The sequence below is a fragment of the Peromyscus californicus genome, unplaced genomic scaffold (genome assembly GCF_007827085.1).
Source record: "Peromyscus californicus insignis strain IS unplaced genomic scaffold, ASM782708v3 Scaffold_8__1_contigs__length_139910024, whole genome shotgun sequence".
Classification (NCBI taxonomy): Eukaryota; Metazoa; Chordata; class Mammalia; order Rodentia; family Cricetidae; genus Peromyscus; species Peromyscus californicus.
The window spans coordinates 41,743,256-41,763,768 of NW_026294606.1; the positions used below are offsets into that span (position 1 = coordinate 41,743,256).

The 20,513-nt window shown below is 44.3% G+C and overlaps 1 protein-coding gene, 1 long non-coding RNA gene and 1 other non-coding gene across 3 annotated transcripts; 1 reads left to right on the forward strand and 2 right to left on the reverse strand.

The window, feature by feature from the left end:
- Positions 1 to 3,032: 3,032 nt before the first annotated feature.
- Trnat-cgu (transfer RNA threonine (anticodon CGU)) lies at positions 3,033 to 3,106 on the reverse strand. The gene has a single exon. It is a non-coding gene; the product is annotated as a tRNA-Thr (tRNA).
- Positions 3,107 to 3,765: 659 nt separating this feature from the next.
- Positions 3,766 to 9,883, forward strand: LOC128103866 (uncharacterized). The gene is made up of 3 exons (XR_008215786.1): positions 3,766 to 6,548; positions 8,997 to 9,196; positions 9,483 to 9,883. It is a non-coding gene; the product is annotated as an uncharacterized LOC128103866 (long non-coding RNA).
- Positions 6,612 to 18,281, reverse strand: Gpx6 (glutathione peroxidase 6). The gene is made up of 5 exons (XM_052728508.1): positions 16,552 to 18,281; positions 14,931 to 15,084; positions 10,091 to 10,208; positions 9,477 to 9,576; positions 6,612 to 7,552 (listed from the first exon to the last, which is right to left on the reverse strand). The coding sequence occupies exons 1-5, from the start codon at positions 16,636 to 16,638 to the stop codon at positions 7,346 to 7,348; spliced, it is 666 nt and encodes a 221-aa protein (XP_052584468.1). The 5' UTR covers positions 16,639 to 18,281; the 3' UTR covers positions 6,612 to 7,345.
- Between the last annotated feature and the right edge of the window lie 2,232 nt (positions 18,282 to 20,513).

Genomic DNA, 20,513 nt, shown 5'->3' on the forward strand with positions numbered 1-20,513 from the left:
ATTTCATAGTTTTGATAATCTTAAAAATGGAATCTTCTTTAAAATTTCGATTTGGGGGAGCTGGAGAGATGGCTTAGTAATTGAGTGTCTACGGCTGTCGCAGAGGACCAGGGCACTTCCCAGAACCCACGTCATACTTGCCTATAGCTTCATCTCCAGAGGATCCCAGGTCCTCTTCTGGCCTGATCAGGGCCACACATGTGTTCACATATGCACACACACACACACACACACACAACTAAATAATAAAGTAAATAATTTTTAAAGTCAATTTGTATTTGCTTTGAATGCTGGACTTGGAATTTTTAGAGCTGACCCTAAGGGCATCTTGCTCACTCATGATAAACCTCCTGAATTGATTTGCTAATGATTTAAAGAACACTTTTTTTTTTTTTTTTTCTGGAGAGCACTGGCTTGAAATGTGTCATAATGTCTTTGCCCGGTCAGGTGACACTAGCCTTCTAAAGTCGGTTCAGATGTTTGCCTTCTTCAAGACTTGCTGAAGGAACTCATTATTACATCCATTGAGATTGGCCTCTAGAGAATTCGACTGATGTCTCTCCAATGCCGACTTCTCCAAAGCTCACCTAGATAGGGTGGTTTTAGTTTACATAAAACTTCAGCAGGGGACTCCAGTTTATATTTGTGTCTGTTCTGTGGAAACCTCCTCGAGAAGCTTAGTCTAAAACAGTGACCTCCTATCATGTTTATTTAGCAATAAACACTAGCAATACTTGGCATATGCTTGTGACACGTCTCTGCATTGTGTCTCCATCCTCACACGGTCTTTCCCTCCCATACCTATCCTGAAATCCAAAGCTTCCTCCTTGCATTTACAAAAGTTCCAGGAACTGGACTGTGTCCACCTTAATTCAGTAGGATCATCATCAAAACGGGTTCCTCCTGACAGGCTAGTGGTTCTCAACCTGTGAGTCTTGACCCTTTCAGCAAACCTCTATCTCCAAAAAACATTTACATTATAATTCATAACAGTAGCAAAATTACAGTTATGAAGTAGCAATGAAAATAATCTTATGGTTGGGGGTCACCACAACATGAGGAACTGTATTCCAGGGTTGCAGCATTAGGAAGGTTGGGAGTCACTGTGCTAGGTGAAGCAGGACACACTTAGGAGGTGAAGGCACAGGACCAGGGTTCACGGTCAGCCTGGGCTATATGAGCCCCTATTCCAAAACAAAACAGAATAAAACAAATCAATAGCAAAAGTCTGTTACTTCTGCAAAGAGTTTATTTCCAAATAAAGTCACATTAATAGCAAGTACAGGGGCTTAAAGACTTAACATATCTTTTGAGTAAGGGGGACACAATTCATCAAAACATGCTTAGGCCGGGCGGTGGTGGCGCACGCCTTTAATCCCAGCACTCGGGAGGCAGAGCCAGGCGGATCTCTGTGAGTTCGAGGCCAGCCTGGGCTACCAAGTGAGTTCCAGGAGAGGCGCAAAGCTACACAGAGAAACCCTGTCTCGAAAAACCAAAAAAAAAAAAAAACATGCTTAGAATGTTTATTCATACATTTAAAATAAAAAGGGAAGGAACATTTGTCAAAAACCATTATTTTAAAGATTAGAACAACGATCTCACCATATACCGAACTTAACTGACCACTGATGCACGGGCCAGATATCCATTTGGGATAGTTCGTGTGTATTTATCCACCAGCTCTAGTCAAACATTCTAGCCAGCTTGTGACTGCTGCCCACTGAGCTAAAGTCATTTTTCACGGGTGCCTCAACCACCTCGTGCAGCAGCTGAGGGTTGAATACGGAGACCGGGACCTACTTCAAGTCCCCATCAAAATGAACAGAGGTGGGATCCAGGCACAGCTAAAGGTAATTTTCTGGTTATTTTATGTTGCTACTTATGGTACTTAGTGATATAGTGGTTATACTGTGCCAGCTTCCATTGATAAAAAGAATTAAAAGCAGTGGGATGGCTCAAGGGGTATGGGCACCAGCCACCAAGCCTGACAACATAGCTCTGTCCCTAGAACTAATATGGTAAGAAGTGAATTGGTTTCCACAGCTGTCCTCTGGTCTCCACACACATATGCATGCACACACAAATAAATAAGTATATGGAAATATTAAGAACACTTGACCGTGATTTTATTTGACAGGATATTCTCTTAAGTACCTGCCCCACCTCATACATGCCCCATATTCTTCCTTAGTCCCTCCCTCCCACCCGCAGACTTCATCAGTAGCTGACACAGTTAGTTTCCATATATATAATATATTCATTTTTGTATATCTGCCACTCCTACACTACATGTAAGATTCCCCAGAGTTTTTGGTTAGTTTTCTCCAGGGCTATATTTCCTCCCTTGGGGGATATGCCTGCCACATAAAACCAAACAGTTAATGTTTGTGGCGTGTGGATGAGACAGTGGGAAATGAGGAGCACAGACCTTTTCTAAAGCACCAGGGTGGGCTCAGCTGCTTTAGACTGCTTTGGCACAGTGTCCCAATCTGCTCTTTGCTCCCTGCCTTCCGATCCTTGCTTAGCATACTTGGGTCCGGGAAATTTTAACTTCCGGTCTATCATCTGGAATGCTTTCTGGTTATTTCCTTGAGAGACTTAATTTAGGTGTTCTTGCTTGTATCCTCTTCAAAATGCCAAAGACAAGGCTGGCTGTGTAACTAGGTGGTCTGGTGCCTGTCTAGGCTTCCTCTCTTGCAACATAAAAAGGGAGAGGGTGGATGGAAGGTCCAGCCTCTCACTACAGACATTCTAGTTTTCCTTTACAATGGCTCATTGAGCTGAAATGGATAGGATCTGGATCGTGTGTATCTATGCATGGAATTGTGGCTGCCCCTAAATTTAATGTAAATTTATGAAAAGTGACCCGGGACCTGTCCATACATTATCCGTTGACCAAATTTTGAATTTGAATTACCTCATTAAAAACTGTGTTGTTTGAAAAAGTATGAGACCGTGACAGGTTATAATCTCGTAAATAAAGTAACTTTTTAACAATTGAGTCTTAGTGGTAGGAAAGGTGTGAAAACACAAGGCCCCACTGGGAGTCGAACCCAGGATCTCCTGTTTACGAGACAGGCGCTTTAACCAACTAAGCCATGGAGCCACATGGCAGCAGGTGTGAAAGACAGATGAATCTATTCTATTTGGTGGTGGTGTGTGTGGGGGGGGGGGGGGCGGGAATGGCTTATACTATCTGGTGATGCCTATTTTTGTCACAGAAAAACCATTTGTGAAAAGATACTGCGTTTTCTCTCGTCAGGCTGAAAGCATCACACCAGAAAACGAGTCAGTCCCGGGGTCAGATATTTTCCTCTTTACACACACACACACACACACACACACACACACACACACACACACCCGGCTATGGAATGACAAAGGCCATCCACAACAAAGCAGATGAATGCACAGGCGGGCACGGCACTTGTGCCTCTGCGTGTGTGCTGTGCGAGTCTTTGGCCCCTTCAAAGAGCTGCGTAAAAAAAAACCATTTGCAGCGTTCTCGCTTAGCAGATTTTCCTGGCGACTGGACGAAAGTCGATCTTCAGCTACGGCTGTCTGCAGGTTTATGCCCTTTTTGAACCTCCTAAGTTCGATTTCAAAGACCATAAAGACGTCCTCACTCAGAGCCTCTGGAACGAGGGGATGGGGAGGCTGGAGCCTGCACCGGGAACCAGAAACGGTTTGGTTTCCTGGGAGTGGAGGTAGAGGGCTGTGCTCAAGCCGGGAGGAAGCTGGTTGGTGCTGGGATTGTTGGGGGCGGGGGAAGAGGAGAGGTGGGAGAGGAGGGAGGTTGGGGTAGAGGAAGGGACCTAGGAACGGACCTGCTAGGCCACAGGAATGGGGCATCTTCTCAGGGCTGGGGAGGACATGGAGAGTCGCATCAAATGCAAATGGGTTCCAAATCGAACTGTGGGAATTAAGTGCTACCCAGAACTCCATCAGCAAAGGCTTTCCACCCTAAGGGCTTTATGATATCAAGCAGAACCCGGATGCCCTGTGAGTACAGTTGAAAGGCTAGGGGTGGGGGTAGGGAGAGACCTTTGTCTTGTAGCTGCTCTCAGTAAAAATAACAAATCCTGTGGTGGTGTATACCTGCAATCCCATCACACTGGGAAAGCTGAGGCAGGAGGATTGCCTTGAGCCCGAGGCCAACTTGGTTTACAATAAACAAACGACCCCCCAAACACAGCTTTCTGCCACTGACCCCAAAGTGCAGGGGGGAATCTTGGAACTTCCTGGCACTGAAGGGACCCAAAGACTAAGTTCTCAGCACAAAGGAGATTTACTTGCCTCAGAGGAACAAAGGGCAGGGAACAAGAGACAAAGACAGGAGACCCAGCAGGAGGGAGAAGGGGAAAGGTATATTGGTGGGGGCAGGGAACGGGGACAAAGGACTGCCTCTGGATAGAGAGGACACAGACATAAGCCAACAGGCAAATGGCAGTTTATAAAGGTAAAAGGGGAAACCCCAGGTTAGAATGAGGTGTTTCATTTTGATTGGGCTTGTTAATGGGACAGCCAAAAGGGGACTTTTGGTTGCTGGACTTCAATACTTTGATAGCTGGACCTTAGTAGTCGCCCAGCTTGGGAGGAGGAGGCTGGCTCTGGCTAGCTTATGGCTTGAATGTGAAATGTCCAGCACTGACTCATGTGTTTGAACACTTGATCCTCAGCTAATGGTGGCTTTGGGGTGAGTTGTGGAACCTTTAGGATGTCGGTCACTGCAGGGCAGGTCCAAGAGGTACAGCCTGTCCTGCTGAGCTCTTTGCAGTTACCTCACACTTTTGCTGCCTGAGAAACCCCACAAGCTGTCGGATTCATGATCAACTAGGAACCAAAGCAAGTCCTCCCTCCCTGATGTTGCTTTTGTGTTTGGCCACATAGGCAAGAAGAATAACTAATGTAGGTGGTTGTAGAATATTACATTAAGAAGTGTTACTTTTTTATATGCTGTGGAATATTTGTTTAATGATGCAAAGATCTGTTGCATTCTTTTATTGTTGCATTTGTTTAACTCTGTGAAGCTGAGTTACTTTGCCTGTCTAAAACACCTGCTAGTCTAATAGAGAGTTAAATGGCCAATAGCGAGGCAGGAGAAAGGATAGGCAGGGCTGGCAGGCAGAGAGAATCAATAAAAGGAGAAATCTGGGAGGAGAAGGAGAAAGAGCAAGAGAAGAAGGAGGATGCTAGAGGCCAACCACCCCGCCAGCCACGGAGTAAGAGTGAAAGTAAGATACACAGAAGAAAGAAAGGAAAAAACCCAGAGACAAAAGGTAGGTGGGGTAATTTGAAGCTAAGAAAAGATGGTAAGAAACAAACCAAGCTAAGGCCAGGCATTTATAATTAAGAATAAGCCTACATGTGTAATTTATTTGGGAGCTTGGTGGCAGGTCCCCCAAAAGAGCAAAAGCCAACAACAGTAGGTTCCTTAGAACAATGTTTATTTTCTCTGGGGCAGAGACATAGAATCTGTATTTTTCAGAGCAGCAGCAGAGTTGAGACCTCATAGATTCTCAGGCACAGTGCACATGTGCTGTGGCAGGCCGAAAGTGAGAGGCTACAGGTCTCGGTTGCTAGAAGAGCTTCAGGAGGCCTCCAAGCCCTAAGAGTCAAGTGTCCCAAATTTCTATGCCTAGATGTTGTAACATTAGCTGCTGTAAGAACCAAGGGACTTGACCACCTATGACTCAAAAACTGGAACACTAGCTGTGGTGTCGATCCCAGTACCTAAGGCTTGGGAGCTGCAGCTCCTGATACTGGCTGCTACCGCCACCAGCTCCTGTTAAGAGCAGGGGATTACAACTGCCCCCAATTGCTCAGGGAAGCAAATCACAGAGTAATAAGCTCCCACCCCAAACACCGGGAGCAGTACGTCTCTGGACTGTCCAGCCCATAGCCATACGCCTGTATAGTCTTCTAGACTTGCAGCTATGACAAGCGCTAGAGCCTGTCACCAGACCATAACCCTGTGACACTCAAGGGCCAGAACTAGAGACACAAGAAAAACGACTTCTCCTCCTTCAGTTTCCCATCTGGACAGAAGAAAGTGCTGCAGTCAGCTGACCACGAACAGCGGGCTTTCTGTAGGGCTCTTGCACTTCTGATAAAGATCAGGGTCTGTTGCTTTTTGACACTTTGTCCTGTTTATGTGCTTTCAGATTTTAATTGTTAAGTATAAATTAATTTTATAAACAGAATTGAAAGGGGGAGGGAGGGAGAGAAGAAGGGAGAGGGAGAGATTCCTCCAGAAGCAAGAAGTCCTCTTTTGTAGGAGCGTGGAGGGCTTGACTAAATGATCAGAACGAAGGGACAGAGAGGCCTGGCCCCAAAGAGTCTACAAGCTGGGCATGATTGCAGTACCTGTATTCCTAGCTACTTGAAAGGCTGAGACAGGAGGACTGGAAATTCAAGGCCAGCCTGGGCTACATACATAAGTCTGTGCTTTAGATCTGAGCAGCAATGTGTCTACAGTACCACCTGATGCTTTGACTAGTATCAAGAAGATTCTAGAACACTTCTGAGAAAACCAGAATGTTGAAGAAGTAAGTAGTAAGGTCAAGCAAGCACATAATATGGACTGAAAAACATCACTCGGAGTCCACTGCTGCTGGTTCTTTGATTATTTATTGATCATTATCATGAGACAGTGTTAATAGGGATAAATTTAAAGTTGGGAAGAGTCAGGGTGAGAGTGAAGTGCATCATCTGGTGTGAAGGACATCTGTGACTAGGAGCCAGAACCCAAATTCACTAGCAGAAAGGCACCCAGGAAGGCTCTGGTAGGGTCTTATCCAGAGGGGCCTTGGGGCCTACCAGGGTAGAGATGGCCCTCCCTTCATGCCAGGTAAGGTTTCTGCTCTCAGCCTTCAGAATCCCCTAAGAAAACTACAGGATGGTGTGCCACCAAGGGGGCTAGACAGAAGAGCTTGACAAAGCATTCCCAGCTTGAGAGGAGAGGAGGCTGGGAAGGGAACCAAAGGATCTTGCTACCCATTTCCACTTTCTTTAACTGATCGAGACAGTGAGTGATAGATTAGGACCTTTAGAGGGGTTGCTTTTTTAGATGAATGGGATTGTCTGGATCATCAACTCTAAAATATGACTTCCTTTTGGAATAGATTAGGAAAACTTGATATAGCAGAGGCAGATATTTGGGTAGAAAGATTCTCTTTGACTTAATTTTCAATGCATGTACACGTCTACCACAGAGACCCGTCTGTATACATTCATGCAGAGCTGTTCACACATGCATTAGTAGGGACGCAGGTAGTGTTGCATGCTCTGGTCATCTGGAGGCTGGTGATGGAGTGGAGCAAAGACATTCTTTGTAAAGCATATCCTACTGGGTACGGGTTTGGTTTAGGTACTCCATGATGTCAGACTGAACAGTGCTAACAGGAGTCATGTGGAACCAGCGCATGACAGGGACCCCATCAGACCCCACCAGGAACTTCTCAAAGTTCCAGCGGATGTCATGGACCTTCATGGGATTCCAGAAGAGATATTCTGAAGATCCCAAAAGTTCAGAGGTGGGAGGGCAGGAATTCTGGAGCAGAGACATGAAAAATAGAAAGATGATCTCATTTCTGCTCCTATGTTGTCCAGCCTTCTCTGCTCACTACTGTACATCTTAATGGTTTAAACTCCACATGCTTCTGGCCCTTCCCAGGCCTCTTAATATACTACCACCAGCACATCAAGGACATTCTAAACAGGGTAGAAAGTATGGTAGTCAGTGAAAAGCATCCCACTTTCCTGCCTCTCCCCTAGTCTCATGATTTCATCATGATGAGTAAAAGAACACCTTCAGTGGGGGCATGATGGCATGCACACACCTTTAATCCTAGCACTCAGGAGGTTAAGAAGGCAGATCTCTGAGTTCAAGTCCAGCCTGGTCTACAGAGTAAGTTTCAGGACAGCCAGGGCTACACAGAGAAACCCTGTCTCAGTAGAAAAAAAAAATCTCTTTCTTTCAGCAAGTCATGATTTCTATGGTTTTAGTTTCCATAGGTGAAAAATAATAGGTTGGTTTTAGAATTGTAGTTCCCAGGCTTTGGAACTTCATAAGCCATAAAAGTTCAATAGCTATTTTGGCAATAAGGAAATTAAAAATCTGTTATAACTATAAATTTAAATCTTAAGATATTTTATTTTATTTTTTTTTTTTTAAAGATTTATTTATTTATTATGTATACAGCATGTATGACTGCAGGCCAGAAGAGGGCACCAGATCTCATTACAGATGGTTGTGAGCCACCATGTGGTTGCTGGGAATTGAACTCAGGACCTCTGTAAGAGCAGTCAGTGCTCTTAACCTCTGAGCCATCTCTCCAGCCCTTAAGATATTTTATTACTCACTTTTTCTTTTCTCTAGATTTATCTTATTTTTAAATTATGTCTATATATGTGTATCTCAGGTGGGTATGGACGCCTGTGAGTACAGGTCCTGCAAAATTCAGCACAGGTTGTTGGATCCCTGGCTGAACAAGTGGTTGTTCTGGGAACTGATCTGGAAGATCAGTATATGTTAAAGGCTGAGCTATCCCTCCAGCTCCATACTATTTAGTTATTTAGTTAGTTTCACTCAAAAGCCCAAGATGGTCTGAAACTCAGCGTGTAACCCAAGCTGACTATGGACTCAGCTTCCCAAGCACTAGGATTTCAGGCATGAGTCACCACATCAGACAGGACTTTTAAATATTAGACAGCTCTGTAGAGATGATATCACTGTTTTGCTTGTTTTGAGACAGTCTTGTTGTATAGCTGTGACTTGCCTGGATAGGACTATTTAGACCGAGTTAACCTAGAATTCACAGCCATTCCCCTGCCTCTGGATCCTGAGTTATGGCATTATAGGTGTGAGCCACCATGTTTTGTCATGGTCATCTTTTGTGCTACAAAAAGCAGTTCATGTGGTGTAGCCTGACCATAACTTATTATTGGAATAAATAATTGTTGTTTATATTTAATAAGTAGATCTTTTGTTTCAGTTTGCTGTGGATGAGTGGAAATATCCACAGGGACAGCTTTGTTCTGCAGCCCATCCTCTGGGAACCAGTGACTATGTGATCCTTGTTGGGAAGGTCCTTCTTTCCTGGTCTTCTTCTGCAGTTATAACACACTGTGATTCTTCTCCTTTGGCACTCTCTCCTAGCCATGTCCTCTCCTGACTATGTAATAGATCCTTCAGGTAAGAGACTAACCTATTAGTAACTGTTAACTTGTATTTCACAGTCCCTTGAACAAAGTAGAGATTTGATTAATGATTATCGATCGAATAAACAAATCATTAGCATTCAGCAGGGGAGGTTAATCCACACGAGAGCTATCATGTGTGTCTCCTCTGCTTGGAGTCAAGGCCTCATGTCTGTGAATTTACTCCTTAAGGGGTCCCTCCTCATCACAGACACCAGCCCCATTGCTCCCAGAGAATCCTGTCTGACTGATCCACACCATGTTTGTTCACTCACCTTTAGAAAAGAAAAAAACTTTTGTTCGTTTTCTCCATTCACATCCCCTTTCTCAAAGAGTTGGAAATTGGGGACATAGCCACCTCCTGGACGCACATATCTGCAGCGAAAGAAGGTGTTCTCAAGAGAATCCAAACGAAATCGAGGAGGGGTAGGAACGGCCACCAATGGTCCTCACAAAGGGATGGAAAAGATTATAGAAAAAGAGAGGAGGAAGAAGGGGTTTCTCTGGGATCAAGATTCCAAGTAGGAGGCTTCATAGAATCAGAGCATTTCAAGACACTGGGGAGGGGACATTTTGAGCTCAGATTTCCTGGCCCATCTCCATTTCCTGTGTCCTTCTTTTCCCTGAATGTTGTTTCCTTAGATCTTCCCTGTTCTCACCCTTAAAGAAGACAAGTGTGAAAAAAAAAAAAAAAAAAAAAAAAAAAAAAAAAAAGAAGCCAAGTGTGGAGAGAGAACTTGGGCATTTCCTGCAGGGCTGGCTGGAACTCCAGGCATCATGATGACAGGCTTCAGCCCACTGTCCCATCACCCACCCTAGAAGACTCCGGAATGGAAGGTACCCAGGCAGATGAGGAAAGGGCTCCTCTAGGACCCCACATAGCACTCACTTGAGTCCAAGGAGGATCTCTGAGTTTTTTGCAGGTTCTTGTTTTCCAAACTGGTTGCAAGGAAAGCCCAAAACAATGACATTGAACTGCCTCAGCTCCTCCTGCAATGTGTTCAGTTCTGTGGGTAGAGGGTGAACAGCATGGGTTGACTCCCTGATCAAGTCTCAAAGGACCACAAGGTTTACCTTCTCATCCTGCGAAGACACTGAGGACTATGAAAGGCTACAGACATTCAACAGGCAGAGCAAACAGCTGTAACACAAGTCTCTGGGAACTCATCTCAATGGCTGCTGGTTTTGTGGCACACCGGTTTCCCAGATCTCCTTACTGTTTGCCTTACATGCAAAGAGTTTGGGTTAGACTTATGAAAAAATCATACTTGATTCTGAAAGGCTAGACTCAAAGTGCATTGTCTTCGTTAGCTGGTGGAGAGGTTGACCAGATGTTCCATAAGGAAAAGGCAAATGAAAGGGGCATGCCTCTCCTGTCCTCCCCCACCGCGTCTCACGACGACCTCTGATGCTACAGTCACCTTCCCAGAAGCACGCTTTGCTGTTGCAAATTAGAAGTAATAAAAGGGAACAGAAAAAACAGAGTCTGACTGTAGTGTTCACCTATAATTCCAGCACTTGGAAGATGGAGGCAGGGGGGATAGCCCTAAGTCATAGGTCAGCCTGATCCATATAGTGAGTTCCAGGCCAACCAAGTCTACGTAGTGAGATACTTTCTCAAAAAGAGGGAAAAGTCCAAACCTAACAATAGCATTCTCTACGCTGACCTCAATACCAATAAACTAACACCATGGCCGCCTCAGTAGGATCCCAGGCCACACAGTGTAGACTGTTCTTCATTCTCCAAGAGCCTCTTACGTGTCTGCTCAGACCTGTGCCACTGCTATCTTCAGTCATTTTCGGTTTGGAGTTCCTCCTCAGAACCAGTCACGAAGCTCCTTTAGGACTGCTCTGTTTGCTGTCCCCCCAAGAACCTCTTCCTAGATGAGAGTGTCTTCAAGTTTTAATACATTCCTTGTATATTTCATGTGAAAATATATAATATATATTTATCTTCATAAAATATAAAATTAGAAAATAGAAAATAAATATATATTTAATAAATTTAATATAAAATTTATTTTTGAGTTTCATATGTGACCAGGATGGCTTCCAGCTAATTGTGTAGCCAAGGATGACCTTGAACTTCTGACCCTCCCACCTTCCCCTTCCCCTACCCAGTGCTAGAATTAGAGATCTGCATCACTATACTTGGTTTATGTGGTGCTGCAGCCTGAACCTAGGGCTTCATACAGGCTAGGTAAGTACTCAGCTAACGGAGCTACACCTCCACCCCCTATAAAAATACTTTATATAGTCTTACCCATATCTTCAGTTGCTGCCTACATTCACCCACCTCTCATCTTCAACTTCCTCCTGGTAGCATAAACTCAGTAGACCTCAACTTTAGTCTCTGGCAAGCTCTGAGCCCTCTCAATTTTTTCATCAAGAGTAAAATTTGAGGTGTTCTCCAAAATTCTCACTAAGTAGTTTAATTCAAAATGAGTGAAGTAGCCAGGTATAATGGCTGAAGCCTGTAATCCCAACATTTGGGAGATGGGTCAGGAGGATCAGAAGTTCAAGACCAACCTTGTCTCCTGGAGACCTTGTCTCAAATAAACAGAGAAGTGAGGAAATAGCAGGCACTGATGAGGAATAACATCCATGTATTTTATTATGTAAAAGAGCAAGGTAAAGAATAATTTGTGTATATGTACACCTATCTCTCTTTTACACACACACACACACACACACACACACACACACACACACACACACACACGAGGAGAGAGAGAGAGAGAGAGAGAGAGAGAGAGAGAGAGAGAGAGAGAGAGAGAAAGAAGGGAGAGAGGAGATTGATTTCAGGAAATACATACTATAAACTATTACAAGTTATGTAAAGTAAAGGGGATTTGGGCAGTATGCCTATTAAACCCTTTTGTATCTTTTGAATGCTGTGAGGTATTTTATACTCAACATATGTATTAAAATTAAATTTAAAAAATTCCCTCAGACCTAAACAAATGCTAGTCAAGCATTCTACCATGCTTTTAGCCCTAAAATTAAATTATAACAACTATCCAAATCTACCATATTTTCAACTTTTTGAAGGAAAGAAAATCCCCATTTGTTAACAGATACTAAACTGATTTTTGCCTCTTAAATTTAGGTTCTTAGGTTTTAAAAAAAATTAATATATATATTTTCAGGTTTTCCTTAAAGCTGATTCCATGTAAGAATATAGAAATATAGTAGTTAAGAGCACTGACTGCTCCTCCAGAGTACTTGGGTTCGATTCCCAGTGCTTACATTGTATCTGACAACTATCTGTAACTCAAGTGCCAGAGGATTCAGTACCTCTTCTGGTCTTTGTGGGCACTGCATGCATGTGGTTCACATACACAGATACATACATACATGCATACATACAGACAAAACAATCACATACATAAAATTAAATTTAAAAACAAAAGACAAGAACAAAAAACCTGTAATTTCACCACTAAATTGAAACAAGTCTTTAGCGTCTCTTGAAATCTGAACCAGTTGTTTGGCTATGATTTGTATCATGTGGTAATTTTTCTTTCTTTCTTTCTTTTTTTTTTTTAATTTTCTTGAGACAGGACTTCATGGAGCCTAGACTGGCCTGGAATATAATATGTAACCAACAATGACCTTGAACTCCTGAGTCTCCTACCTATACCTCCCAAATGGGGTTATAGGCTGTACTATTAATGCCTGCCTGAGGAAGTGGCATTTTAATATAACCACAGCTAAGCCAAACATCTTCCTCTGAACCTTAACTTCAAAATAGCAAAATTTGATGACACATGTGTCCTAGATGAGACATTGCAATATACATCAATTTAAGTCATGTTTAAGAAGCAGAAAATTCTGGAATTTGTAATTATTATAGTTGCATTAAAACAAATTGATGGAGTGTAATAACATTGTTCACATGTATAATCGAAGCATTTGGGAGGCAGAGGCAGAAGGATCATGAGTTTGAACGGTGAGATCTTATCTCAAAAGTTATTTTTGAACAGCACCTGATAGTTTTGATTAGTCAAGTAGGTAGCAATGTCTACATGTGGAATTTGTAAAAACTTGTTCCCGCATTATTTTGGTCCATTTATCTGTAGCATTTGATTCAATAAACCTTTAGAAGTTATCGTGGATATTCTTAAAACAATAATGTTCTTAGCATGTCAAAAATTCTATCTATCACTTGTACAATTCATATAGAAATTTATATGACCTTACTTGGATTAACAAAAATATGAAATTCTTTCATGATGAACACAATAGGGAGATGGAACATTCTCCCGTATTTACCACTTGCTCTAAGCAGCCTTCATAGCGGCTTGGATAAAAAACTTCATTCTCTGTCATTTGCGGGTGCCTCCCAAAGATAAAAGACCAGTCTTATTTCCTGTTGTTGTTGTTGTTGGTGGTGGTGGTGGTGGTGTATGTATGTGTGTGTGTGTGTGTGTGTGTGTGTATGTGATATGTACATGTGTGGAGATTGGGAGTAGATGTTTGGTGTTTTCCTCTATCCCCACATTATGTTTTTCTACTTTATGATATATGACATATATGATATTTTTTGAGATCGTCTCTCACTGAACAGGGGCCACTGTTTTACCTAGACTGGCTGGCCAGTCAGCCTGAGGAATCCACCTGCTTCCTCGCCCCTTGTCTCCCAGTTATAGGCTTACAGGCTTGTGCCTCTACTGTGTTTGGATTTTTGTAGGTTCTAGGGAACTGAATACAGGTCTTTGTGTGTTCAACAAGCACTTTATGCATTGAGACATCTCCCTAGCCTCCTAATGTTTGTTTTTGTTTTGATATGGGGGTCTTAAGTAGTTCAATGGTTGAGAATGACTTTGAACTCCAGATCCTCCTGTCTCCCACTCATAAGTGTTGAGATGACAGGTTTGGACCACTGTTATGCGATGCTGAGGACCAAACCCAGGACTTTGTGTATGCTGGGTAAGCACTCTGCCAACCGAACCACATCACCAGCCACATAATCTGTATTATGACTCCCCATTTCACTCTTGGTTTAATGCAAGCCAATCTCCACTATTCTAGGTTCTGGCCTATGAGTCACAGGGAGGCTTTGGTGTTCTGTCAATCAACCCTACAGAACATCAACATCAGAGTATGCAACCATGGTCAACCATGACCAATCAAGACTGCTCTTCAATCATGTCTGAACACACACACACACACACACACACACACACACACAGTGTCTAAATCACAAAATGACCACTCACCACCCTGCCAATATAAATGGTTGCAACTACTTTACCAGTTACAGCTTCAGCCTTTCTGTTTCTCTCACACTATAGATATGATTTCTTAAGATAACCAATAACATAATTGTCCCCTTCTTTATTTCCTGACTGCTTTTAATCCAGAGCAAAGGTTCAGTTCCTTGAATCCTTTCCCACACTACCTGATGCTAGCTCAGGTGACCTGAGTCTTTTTTATCCCTTTCTGAGAAGCCTCCTTATTCCCTGTGGCAGATGGGCAGCAACTCCAACTCGTTCAACCACGGATGTGTTTCTTAGTGGTTGTCCAACACATCTCGGGGAAAACCTTAGTGCTCAAGGATGGAGATAATTCTGGCAGGAAAAGCAGCGGAATAGGAAGGTTTAGAGGAGTAGAGTCAGTGTGCTTATTCATTCCCCAATCCCAGCAACACAGAAACACCTTCTCCCATCAGAATATGGTCAGGGGGCAAGCTAGTTGTGAGAGAGAGCTGAAATTTGAGTTCTTACCGGGATAAGTAGCTGTCAGGCCACAGAAGGATGCCACGTTGACAAAGAGGATGTGCTTCCCTGCATACTGCTGGAACGGGACATACTCCCCACCGTTCAGGGTCTTGGCTCCATACTCATAGATGGTGCCAGCCACCCCTTTGTCACAATCCACCTGTAACACAACACAAGTGACTCCAGTGGTCTGACCTAATAAACAAGAATCCTCAACATCTGTCAGCATTTTCAAAGCACTTAAAGATTTTTCATGCAATATCTTAAAATTGGAAGAACTGAAGGATTTCTGTTTGAGGAACTCCACACTCAGGAAGGCATTGGTGGTGAACACAGACCTGGGTGCCCCTAGAGGGTGCCCTCTCCAGTGGGCTGTGACCTCACTTGATAGTAGGTAACCTGTGACTTTACAGCTGCCAATCAGAATTTTACATGCATTCTTACCCTTCACATGCCCAATAGCAGAGGTCAAAGCTCAAAGGTCAGACTTAAGGACTTGCATCATGGGAGCATTTTAGGCATGTTTGGGCTCCCAAGAAGACATACTGGATCAAAATCTCTAGGAATGGGACCCAATCACCAGTGGGTTCTCAGTTTAGCTAAGGTCTGAGAATTACTGTGCTCTATGATAAGATTGTTCCTTACCTTTTAACAGAAGGGAGCCAGAATTGACAAAAGATATATAAGTAGCTTAAAGCCACAAGTGAGGTTGGGGTTTTCAATGAGTTTCGCTGATTTTAAAGTTAAAATATATTGGTCCCTCAAGTCATCTGCATTAGCCCTATTCTGCCTTCTAAGATGTATGCATGCATTTTCTTTTAACAGGGGTGGCTACTGACTCCCCATGTGGACATTTTTGGATACCAGTCCCTGCTCCTGGTTCCTTGTGAGGATTTTTGGCTACTGCCCTACGGTGTGATGATTGTGCAGCTCCTTGGAGCAGCACCAAGATCTGAGGAGAAGTCATTGTACTGTGCAGAACCCTGTCTTCATGCCTTCCCCCCCAAAAAATCAGCCTCTGTGTCTTAATAGTCACTAAACAAAAGCCCCCCTTCCCCTAACTGGGTCTCTCTCTCTCTCTCTCTCTCTCTCTCTCTCTCTCTCTCTCTCTCTCTCTCTCTCTCTCTCTCTCTCTCTCTCTCTCTCTCTCTCTCTTTCTCTCAGTTTGGTCCAATTGGTCTGAGAACAACCAGCCTCCCAATTCACTTGCTACTTAACCACTCATTTCCCAGAACCCATGGGCTGCTCCAGGTTACAGATCAGCATGGGACAGGGCAGATTCTGAGTTGTCAAGCAGAGATCAAGGAGGAATGGCAGAGGCAGCTGGGGGTGGGGGTGGGGGGGTAGGGGTAGGAGGTGGCTGGCTATATTCTGCTCAAAGGTCCACTGGGTGCAGAGAAGCAGAGAAGATGCGTGGAAAACACGGTAAAGCAGACTGAAGAGAGACAGGAAAGGTGCTGTGGCAGAGGGCATCGGGGGCAGAAGTCTGCAAAGAAAGGCTGCCAAGCAGCCCTCTCCCTTCAAGAACAGGATAGGCCCCTGAATCGCTTGGTAGCCACGTTATTTATCAGATGTTGAAATCAGCTTAGATCCCCGGGCGGGGGGCAGCGGGTCGGGGGTTGCTTACCTTTGTTTTTTGAGGATCCATAGTTCCCTGAGACAAGGCAGCTAGAAACAGTGGGAAAAGACAGGAGGTCCAGAACTGCTTGGCCATGGCTGTACAAGGAACACTGGGTGAGTCTCGAACCTCAGGAACTGTGATCCCTTTTGAGTATCCCCAGCAGGCACCAGTTTGGAGAAGCACAGCCAATCACAGCGCTGCTTTCAGTCTCCACTTCTCTCCTTTTCTCTCTTCTGCTCACCCTTGCTCTTCTGATGCAGGAGACACGTGCGTAGGCACATGCTCTGACAGGTGAAGGTGAGATGAAGGTCTGGAACCTGAGATGCTGCACCTCCCCTCTCCAAGTGACTGGAGGAACTCATGCCACTGAATCGCAACCTACTTTTCCACAACATATTCACGAGGTTTGCATGCAGACTCGAGTTTGAAAAGCATTGGCTCAGATTCTCAACAGTGATGCGGCCTGGAGACACAGGCACTCGTTCCCTGAGGAGTTCTCTTCCGGCTTAGGGACCTTTGCTCCTGCTCAGGTAAAGCCAGATCCTTGACTATGCCCCAGAAAAGAACTCCAGGACCAGAGAGAACAAAGCAGTTAGTACAGTGGGTATTTAGACAAAGAGTCCTGGAGGGAAGGGCAGTGTACAACCCCAAAACATAGCTGTACGTGCTTCTGTGGTTTGCTAAGCCAGTCCTCAAAGCTTGCAACTTACAGCAAGATTAAGTGAAGCTCGGAATGTGAGCAAGGTCTAAAAGTAAACACACACACACACACACACACACACTAGTTTAGTTGGTAAAGACTTACATTTTAATTTAGTATTTGTGTATGGCATGTGAGCGTGCACCGGGAGGTCACAGAACAGCTATGTGCGCTGGCTCTCTCCTACCTTACATGGGCTCCAGAGAGTAAATGCGGGTCAGGCTTGTGAGGCTGACACCTTTACAACTGGAGTTTTCCTGCCATCCCTAGTTTGTTTGGTTGGTTTTTTGTTGTTGTTGATTGGTTGGTTGGTTGGTTTGGTTTGGTTTGGTTTTTCAAGACTGGGTTTCTCTGTGTAGTCCTGGCTGTCCTGGAACTCACTTTGTAGATCAGGCTGGCCTCGAACTCACAGAGCTCTGCCTGCCTCTACCTCCCAAGTGCTGGGATTAAAGGCATGCACTACTGGTTTTTGTTTTGTTTTGTTTTTTAAAGGCAAGGTTTCATGTATCCCAGGCTGGCTGGTAATTGATTTGCAGCAGATGACGACCTTGAACATCTGACCTTCCTGACTCTACCTCTGGGTTTATATAGATGTTTGCCATCATACTTGATGTTCTCTGATGTTGGGGATTAAACCCAGGACTTCTTGCATACTAACTAAGCAAGTGTCTACGAGCTGAGCTATTACACATCCCCAGGCCTATTGTCTTAGTGAGGGTTTCTATTGATATAACCAAAACAGCTTGGAGAAGAAAGGGTTTATTTGGCTTACTCTCCCACAGCACAGTCCATCATCAAAGGAAGTCAGGACAGGAACTCAAGCAGGGCAGGAACCTGGAAGCAGGAGCTGATACAGAGGCCGTGGAGGAGGGCTGCTTACTGGCTTGCTCCTCATGGCTTGCTTATAGATGGAACCCAGGACCCCAGCCCAGGGCTGGCCCCTCCCCCGTCAATCATTAATTAAGAAAATGCACTACAGGCCTGCCTACAGCCCGAGCTTATGGCGGCAGTTTCTCAGCTGTGGCTCTCTTCTCTCTGATGACTCTAGCTTGTGTCAAGTTGACCTAAAATTAACCAGCACACCACCTGCTTTCTTTCCTTTCTCCCTCCCTCCCTCCCTCCCTCCCTCCCTCCCTCCCTCCCTCCTTCCTTCCTTCCTTCCTTCCCTCCTTCTCTAGTCCCTCCCTCCCTTCCTCCTTTCCTTCATTTCTGTATTTTATGGGTATGAGTGTTTTGTCTTAATGTATGTAAGTGCGCTACATGCATGCCTAGTGCCTGCAGAGGCCGGAAGAGGGCGTTGGATCCCCCAGGACTGGGGTTACAGGCAGCTGTGGGCTACCATGTGGGTGCTAGGAATCAAACCTCTACAAGAGCAGCCAGCACTTGTGACTGCCGAGCCATCTTTCCAGCCTCATATTTTTCTTAAAGAGCCCCACCCCCTTTTGTAAAAATGAAGTTAAAGGTTGTTTTTATGAGACTGACTGTTTATATTTAGGGATGAATGCCGAGTACTGACACAATAAAGCTCAGAGTTACAAACATTGTGGCCTTAAGTGAGCAGAATTCATTCATTGCTTTTAACATCCTTGTCTGAGATGTTTTTAGGAAAACACAAATTATTTCTGCAGGCAGTTTGGGATTGATTTGTTGTGATGAGATTTCTTGACTTTCAGGGAGCAGAAAGGGCAAACTGGACCCCAAGGTAAAGTGGTTTCTTTCTCTTCTCATGAACCCTTAATTTTCCCACCTTTTTCATTCTGCCCCAAGATGACTGTCATTTGTTCTGTCTCTTCAAACTTCACCACTTAACAAACAAACAAAAATTGTTAAGATTTTAAAATATGAAGCCAGGCTATTGGTCCTAAGCATTTCTGCTTTGCCCCTCACCTTGGCACCTGGGAAAGAGTTCCTTAACAGAGGATGGACAAACTGAGGGACACACATCCACAGTGGAAAGTTATCAGAGAGAAAGCTTTAGGCCGTGAGTCAGGAATGGCGTGACGGGCTTCAGTCTCCTCCTCTGCAGATACTTGTATTCATCTTTGCCCTGCCTAGTCTAAAAATGTGTTGTTAGGCCGGGCAGTGGTGGCGCACGCCTTTAATCCCAGCACTCGGGAGGCAGAGCCAGGCGGATCTCTGTGAGTTCGAGGCCAGCCTGGGCTACCAAGTGAGTTCCAGGAAAGGCGCAAAGCTACACAGAGAAAGCCTGTCTCGAAAAACCAAAAAAAAAAAAAAAAAAAAAAAATGTGTTGTTGTGAAGTTTTAACAGGATAACAACCAGCATGTTGTGCCAAAATCTTTGAAGTGGGTGAGAATTGTATTTCCCCGCTGCTTCCTCTCGCCTTCTCTCCCACCCACCCGGTTTTGACTGCCAGCTTGGGGTCATGAGAAAGCCTTCCTCTCCATTCTAATCCTCTGTCAGCCAGCCCCGCCACCTGCTCTGCCCCTTCCAAGCTCACACAAAGGGCCTTCTGTGCCTCTGAGAAGTGGGATCTGGATGGAGTTCCAATTCTTGTGAACTCTTAGAAGGCACCCTTTAGGTTATCTGGGACTTCTGTGTTCCTCTGCAGTCCGGGACCTGATCCAGACACCCAGTGCAGCCACACCCCTCTCCGGGGCCTCGAGGCAGCATGCAGAAGGTGCTCCTCTAGTGCACGGCTCCAAAATCTTCAGCCCTCTCCCAGTTTTAGTTTTAAGAGTAGCTGAACCTTAGAGTGAGTGTATTTTCCCACTTTACTTGTGAGCTACTAATAAACTTATAAGAGGTCACATTTACGTTTTTCTGTTTGTTTTTGTTCTTCAGATGCACTAACTGCACATATTAGTAATGTGAAGACTGATATTTATTTATTTATTTAATTTTTAAATTTGTTTCAGGATCCTACTCTGTAACCTTGGACAGGCTGCAACTTACTGTGTAGCCCAGGCTGGTCTCAGAACTCATGGAAAGTTTCATTGTTCCAAGTGCTGGAGTTACAGGTATGAGCCACCATCTGGCTCAACAGTGATACATTTGCTGTAGTTTTCTTTTATTTACATTTTTGTGCACGTTCTGCCTTGTACTGCCTAATGCTTGAGGAAAACTCAGATTCAGGCTGACTGTGGCTCTAATCCTGAGTTTTCATGATGTCCACTGGCCCTAACTTAAAGTCCTCCTGAGACTGTCGTTATTACCAGAAATCCTACCTTCATCTGCTTCAGAAAATAGTTCTAGTAGTTGGTGACAGAAGAGAGAGACTATGTAAAGATGAACATGTGCCTTCCTGGG